We start from the raw sequence: 7,177 nt of genomic DNA on the forward strand, positions 1-7,177 counted from the left end.
GAATCGACATCTGCAAGGTGAGTTATCCTCACTATATCGATAGGGTCTACAGCACCAAGGCCGGCCCTTTATGCTTTACATCCTGGTTTAGGATGGTTGCTTTGTTATTTCCATGTTAGATTTCATCCTGGTTTAGGATGGGTGTTATGTTATTGTTATGTTAGAATTCATCCTGTTTAGAATGGTTGTTATGCTTTTATGATCCATAAGGATTGGTATGTTAGTGACCTGTTAGGTCGATGCTCTAATTATGAGTGAAACTCTATGATTAATGGTAAATGAGATAGATATGTTTGCTATGTGTATGTGCCAATATATGATAGTATGTGTACATGGTTAGTTGTTTGTTGGTTGGGTTGAGGCAGTCCTGCTTTGTGCTAAAGGCCAACACACCCTCTGAGTGGTCCAGGGAGACTACAGGACCACGCGGCGGACCAGTCATGCTGAAGGATCGGGATAGATTCAGATAGACTGTAGGCCCAGGAGGGCGGACCAGTCCGGCCGATGGCCCAGTATGTATGCTGTTTGATTGATCGTTATGGCTATGGTTTCTGTCAGTGTGGTGTTGGTATTTTGGGGGTAGCTCACTAAACCCTCGGGCTTACAGTTTGTAGTTTATTGTTTCAGGTACTTCAGGAGAGCGAGAGAAGGCAAAGGCGTGACTGTACCGCTCCTCATCCTCATGATCTATTTTGGTACACTCTGATGATAAAAGAATTGGAAATGTTTTGTAAAAACAATTACTATTTGACTCTTTTGTTAGTATTAAAAGTTTAAATTTAACGTAAATTTTATGGATGATACAATATGGAGTTGGGTTATGGCGTGTTCTGACTTCTGACCTAGAGAGATAAATTAATCGCCTATGCATCTCAACAACTGAAAGATCATGAGAAAAGCTACCCCACTCATGATCTGGAGTTGGCAGTGGTAGTTTCTGCACTAAAAATATGGTGACATTTTCTTTACGGAACAAAATGTAAGCTTTACACTTATCATAATAGTCTCCAATATCTCTTCGATCAAAAGGAGTTGAATATGAGACAAAGACGATGGCTAGAATTATTCAAGGACTACGGTTGCGAGACACTTTACCACCATGGAAAGGAAGAAGCCAAAAGAAGTGAGAATTGATGTTGTATCAAAAGTTATATAGAGTAATAAGAAAGCTCACGAGGAAGCTTTGGAAGGAGATAACCGAAAAGAAGAGCGTTTAGGTAAAACGTTGGAATTCGTTATAAACAGTCAAGGATTGAAGTTATTCCAAAACATGATTTGGATGCCTACACTACTAGAAAATTGCCCTTTAATGACGCGCAAACAATGACACACATTGATTTACGATACACAAAAGCGTGCGCCCTAAAAATAATGTCATCTATTCTAAAATTTAAAGGATAAAGGACACGCACTTATGCTTGCCTTGAAATTAGTGTCAAAAAAAGAAAAAAAAAAAAGAAACACGGAGGGCACTTATCATAAAAAGTGTGTCGTGTAAAGGTGTCGCTTTATATTTTTTAAGAAGGCGTGTTCTCCGTATTTTTTTTGGGGAAATGAAATCCCAAAAAAATTAAACACCCCGCCTGATACTCCTTCTTCTCCTTCTAAAATTCTCTGCTAAGAACCCTAAATCATTCATAACCATTTTCCATTCCCAAAAAAATTAAACTTCCCGCCTACTACGACTCCCCAAATCACCCTAAATCGTAGATCCCTAAATATTAAGAACCCTAATTTGTTCTTGAGAAACGGTGCCTTAGATCGAAAACTGTGAATTCAACATAGAATTAGTTCAGGTTCTCTCAATCAAGAACCTCCCCCTTCTATAACTCAGAAAAACATCAATGCACGCATATTGCACCTGCGACGGAGTAAGCCGTTCGTTATCCCATATGGTCATCATCACAGCCTCGGCTTTATACGTTTCATTTGTATAAATCATTGAACACAGACAAAATAAATCAATTGCATCTCTTTCTCTCTCTTTCCTTATGTGTATAAATCATTGATGCCATCATACGTTTCTTTTCTCCATTACCCTTTTTTTTGCCCTAAAATCATATATGGGGTTCTGTTTACTCATATGATTTCGCCAAGATTTTGATGCATTCATGGCTTACACATCTCTCAATTCTCTTTCTGTTGGTGGATCTGCTCTTTCTTGCTCTTGATCGAGGGTTTTTGGGCTTCAGGTCTCGGATTTATTTTAGGCCTTCTTCAACACACCAACACCTCCGCCTTCGCCTCCCCCCCCCCCCCCCCCCCCCCCCCCCCCCCCGCCCCCACCTTCAAACCAGATGGGTTATTCTTTGGAATATTCCAGAACTAGCAGTGTTGGTACGAGTGAAGCATCTGCTTGTCCAATTAGTAAAAATTTAGAAGATTTAGGGTTGAGACTACGACGTGAATGGTTGGATGCTTGTCTTCGTGGTCTCTAGACAAACGTCCCTGCATTTTCCAGATTTGATGCAACAAAAAGGCTAAGCTTTGCTTTGAGAAGTTTTTTCATTCTGACATGAACATTTGCGGGGCAGGCTTTCTTCCAGATAACGTGCATCAAATGCACCTCGTTGATCTTCCTGGACCCTTTGTGTTACAGGTATTTTATTGTTTCTTTGTCTCTAGTTAGTTCTTCTTTGATGATTTTTTGTAGGAATTGGACTTCATTAGATGGTGATATTAGCTTAATAACTGCTTTGGTTACGAAAATACATTGTATATGTTAAAATACCATTAGGGATTGGCTTCCATATGCTTCAAGCTAACATAAATATATTTTCATAGGTTAATGAGATTGTAAATATTAGACAACCTCTTTAAGAGCGATACAAGAAGGCACCTTCTAGCTTAAAGAGGTGCCTTAAGTTGTCTATGACTGATGGTGTTCAACAAATCTTTGGCATGGAATACCAACCTATTAAAGATATAGATGCCCTTTCACCTGCTGGATTGAAGGTTCTGTATTCTAGTCCTCACACTCACTGGAATAATTTACAACTGCTACATATTCTTGTTCATAACAGAGTAAATCTAGATCAATTTTCCCGTTTTAGGTTGCTATTTCTAACGTAAATGTAAGGCATGGGCTACTAATGCTGGTTCCAGAAGTGTGTCGAGTTTTAGGAGGACTAGTTGAGGAGCTGGATGCAGCAACGCAAGGACTTGTTAATGAAGTCAATAAGCCTCCAAGAGGCAAAAGGTTAGTTGATGATGAACATTTTTCATGTGGTAATACTTTCTTTTTCATTTTTTCATTTGTTCTTGGAGTAAAAACATAATTTTTTGTTGTGTGAACATATGGGTGTTTCTCATTTCTGGTTTACTCATTGATCAAGAGTAAAACCATTAAAGATTAGATCAAAAATGAGAGGCACCAAAGATTGATATTTATAGTGAAAGTGATTTTTGTTAAATTCAAACTATTAATTTGTATGTTGTGTTTAATTTCAGAACAAGAATAGGAGTTGCACCCTGTTTAGCAACTAGAGCTACTCATGCTGCATGGCCAACTAGAGCTACTCAAATTCTTCAGTTCCTGTTCCCCTTCATAGGGATCATGTTTCAGTATCCTCAAATAATCAAAATGCAACTCCAATGCAGGTAGATGATCAAGGTATGTGAATTTATATTTACCTCAGAATTTAATATGTATTGAAGGAGATTTTTTCATGTTGGTTTGTTTAATACTCCCTCCGTCCCAATATTATAGTCCATCTTTCCTTTTTGGTTTGTCCCAAAATAATAGTCCATTTCTAAAAATAAATAACATTTTTACCAAAATACCCCCTCATTATTACTTAACCAACTAAACATTTAATTGAACATTAAATGAAAAGTAAGGACAAAACTGTCATTTTATTATATAAAGTTAGTGGTAATTAATGCTTTTCTTAATCTGTGTGTTTTTTGTCTGTGGACAATAATATTGGGACGGAGGGAGTATAAAAATGAACATAATGAACTTTTTTGACAAACAGTTTAGTTAAGATTCATTTTGTTTATATGATTATATCTCTATTGCCATGCATTGTATGCTTTTTGTGCCATATTTATGCATAGTATAAGCCATGTTAAATAAGGGAATACAATACACTAAAGGCCCTGTTTCTTTTCTTTGCATTTAAAGATCCTAAATTCAGGGTCCATTACTACATATAGGTAATTTTAGTTATCCAGCCTGAGAACTCAACACATCTAACATTGGTACATCTAAAAAAATCTTTAATGACAAAGTTATATTTTTCTTTAGTAACTGTTGTATGTATGGATATATAGTATAACTTGGTGATGTATGGCTTATAATAATGAAACATAGAGGATGTAGGTATGCAAGTTCTTTTGTTTTGTTCCTTTTAATTAAATTTAGAAAATCTTGTCCATGTTCTTTTTTTTAAAGTATATTCACTGTGTGTTCATGTACTTTACGTACCACTACTACAACTCTTTTTAATGGAAGAGTGTCATCAAATTCTTCAATTCCTGTTGCCCTTCATAGGGAATATGTTTCAGGATCAGCAAATACCAGTGTCTCTCCAATACATGTGGATGATGAAGAAGGTATATCATGTTCAATTTTTATTTACTCATAAATTAATACATGTATTAAACAAGATTTGTTAATGTTATGCTAACATCATCAACAAACCTTTAAATGTCTTTTTTTTCATTTTAAGTTGAACTGAACAAATAAACAAAACACAATATCATACATAAGCAGGACAATTCACCTTCTTCTATTAATGGAAGAGTGTCATCAATTGCCGGTGTAACAAAAGCGCAAGCTTAATATGGATGAGGAGGAGACACAATCTGGTTCGGAAGGCGCCACCTCTTTGGTCGTCGGAAACCTCTGCACGTTGCTCACGGTTCTGGAAAAAGTAAATCTCTTCAATCTTATTTTAGTTTTAGATCAAATCATATCTTTCATCTGTTGTCGATGACAATGGAATTTCTTTTACATATGATATACCTATTTTTTGATATAAATCATAAAAGTATGTAATGGACTCAATTCAGAATTTCAGATATCTTGATCGGCTTAAGTCTCTATTTTCAGCTGCTTATATTTTACTCTGGCGACAAAAGCAAATGTCTGGTGCCATTCTGGTCTCTGCAACTGTCATATGGCTTCTCTGTGAGAGGATAGGCTATCATCTTGTTCCATTTTTGTGTCACTTTCTAATACTTGCTCTTGCGATATTATTCTTGTGGTCTAATATTTCTTCCTTCGTTAACAAGTGAGTTGCTATTTTATAATCAAGTACAAAAATCTTGTACATGAATATATGAATGCTTTTTCTTTTAATAGGTCTCCTCCAAACTTCCCTGACATTAGATTGTCACAAGAACTGTGTGATTGTGTTGCTCTCTTGCTGAAAGATCAGATCAATCAGGGGTGCTTATAGTTGAGGCAAATGACTACATGGAAGGATCTAAAGCGATTTATGAGTGTATCTATCTATCTACCCACTTTTGAGTTCCTTATCAATAACATGGATGAATTTTATGCTACTTTTAACTACAAAAACAACTTGTGGGCATGTTGGTCATTTTTACCTTATGGATTGTCTCTATCCTTGGTTGTTGGTTTGAGTTTTTAACCCTTGTATACATATGTGAGTTAATTGCTTTAACATCCTTAAGGCTGCGTTTTGTTACATAGGACTTTAGCTGGTAGGTAGTCTGAGTTTCTGATCATGTATGACTGACACATTCTGCTATATACAAAAGGGTATCTTGAATAATTTCTTCTTTTTAGATCTTAAGTTTTTGGGTAATGACCAGAAAGAATTCCCACTATTTGAATAATAACGAGTGGACAGTAAGGGTATTTTGGGAAGGTTTTTCCTGGATTTAAGTGTGTACACAGAGACAATTAAGGAAAAAAATTGTTGTGTAATGACTTGTAAGAAGTAAAAACCCAAATTTGGTTCTAATTCATATTCAATTTGTGTATTTCGATTTTAATCCCTCTCTATTCTGTATAAATTGGAAAGACCAAATTTTAAAATTCTATTATGTTTTTTTCTAATCTTGTTGGGAGGACCTTTGGTTCGAATGTTACTAATTTAAAATTTGTTTTTGGATCTGTGTCTAGGTGTCCCTTTGATATAAGGGCATCTGATTTGAGATTGGCCATGAAGCTTTCTTGAGGATTTCAAGGAGGTTAGATGGTCAATTAATCTTTTTCTTTATCGGTTTTTTGTTTTTTACGGACAAGTTCATTTATATTGAATGTTTTATTATTATTATTATTATTATTATTATTATTATTATTATTATTATTATTATTATTTTTGCGCCTATAGATTTAATTTTTTAGGACTTACATACATGTGCCTAATGTGATTAAGTTGGCTAATGAAATGTCCAGAGACTTCAAATTGCTATATGAAAATGAGGTTTGTTTTAATTTCATACTTTCTCATTTTATTTTATTTTCATTGTGTTAAAAGATTTAGATTGGAAGGTTATTGTTAATGCAGGTAGCGACTATGTTTAGGAAATTTCATGAACTTTCCATAAACATAAATCATATTGAAGAAATAGATAAGGAGCTTGTAAAACTTTTAACTCTAACTGAAATACCCAAAATACCTTGGGAAAATGGAATATACAAGTTATGTGGGTTTAAAAGAGTTGCTACAAAAGTATTGTTATGTGATATGTGAATGCAAAGTGTCACACATACTGTCTGATTCCCCTTCTTTTTGAAATCCTTGAAGGTGGCTTTTTTGTCTTACTTGTGCTCCTCAGAAGGTCAATGAATCAAAAGGCAAGTGGGTAGGTTTTCTCATCTATACAAACTGGAGAAGTGAGTTGAAGAGCATACATGAAGATTAGACTTTGAAAAGTATTTGAGGGTATATTTTTTTTATATTTATTGTATCTAATTAGTTGGTAAATTTTTGTTACAACTTCTATTGATTTGTTTTATCTTTCCATGGAACGATTATTTGTATGACATTAAATTTTATGCAATGGATTGTATTTTTTGTAGATGATATTTTATTTTCTATTATGAGACATTAAATACAAATTTAATTTGAAAATTAGTAAATCTATAAATAATATTTTTTTAAACATATAAAATTACGATACACATAAATGTGTGTCAACTTCATTTATGACATGGCCTTTCTTGACAGGGGCTTTAATGATACGTAATGCGAGTCGT

At 34.7% G+C, this 7,177-nt stretch overlaps 1 protein-coding gene and 1 pseudogene across 1 annotated transcript; both read left to right on the forward strand.

Annotated features, from left to right (window-relative positions):
* The first annotated feature begins 2,297 nt into the window (after positions 1 to 2,297).
* LOC111886663 (recQ-mediated genome instability protein 1-like) lies at positions 2,298 to 6,892 on the forward strand (annotated as a pseudogene).
* Positions 4,788 to 6,152, forward strand: LOC128127863 (reticulon-like protein B2). The gene is made up of 4 exons (XM_052766580.1): positions 4,788 to 4,877; positions 4,996 to 5,237; positions 5,309 to 5,395; positions 6,098 to 6,152. The coding sequence occupies exons 1-4, from the start codon at positions 4,788 to 4,790 to the stop codon at positions 6,150 to 6,152; spliced, it is 474 nt and encodes a 157-aa protein (XP_052622540.1).
* Positions 6,893 to 7,177: the final 285 nt, after the last annotated feature.

Source organism: Lactuca sativa, chromosome 8 (genome assembly GCF_002870075.4).
Source record: "Lactuca sativa cultivar Salinas chromosome 8, Lsat_Salinas_v11, whole genome shotgun sequence".
Taxonomy (NCBI): domain Eukaryota; kingdom Viridiplantae; phylum Streptophyta; class Magnoliopsida; order Asterales; family Asteraceae; genus Lactuca; species Lactuca sativa.

What these genes read in the sequence shown, in the direction of transcription:
- LOC128127863 (XM_052766580.1), top strand. Translation starts at nt 4,788, where the DNA reads ATGGATGAGGAGGAGACACAATCTGGTTCGGAAGGCGCCACCTCTTTG. An exon ending in ATTTCTTCCTTCGTTAACAA is followed by an intron (nt 5,238 to 5,308) that starts GTGAGTTGCTAT and finishes TTCTTTTAATAG; the next exon opens with GTCTCCTCCAAACTTCCCTG. An exon ending in AAAGATCAGATCAATCAGGG is followed by an intron (nt 5,396 to 6,097) that starts GTGCTTATAGTT and finishes ATCTGTGTCTAG; the next exon opens with GTGTCCCTTTGATATAAGGG.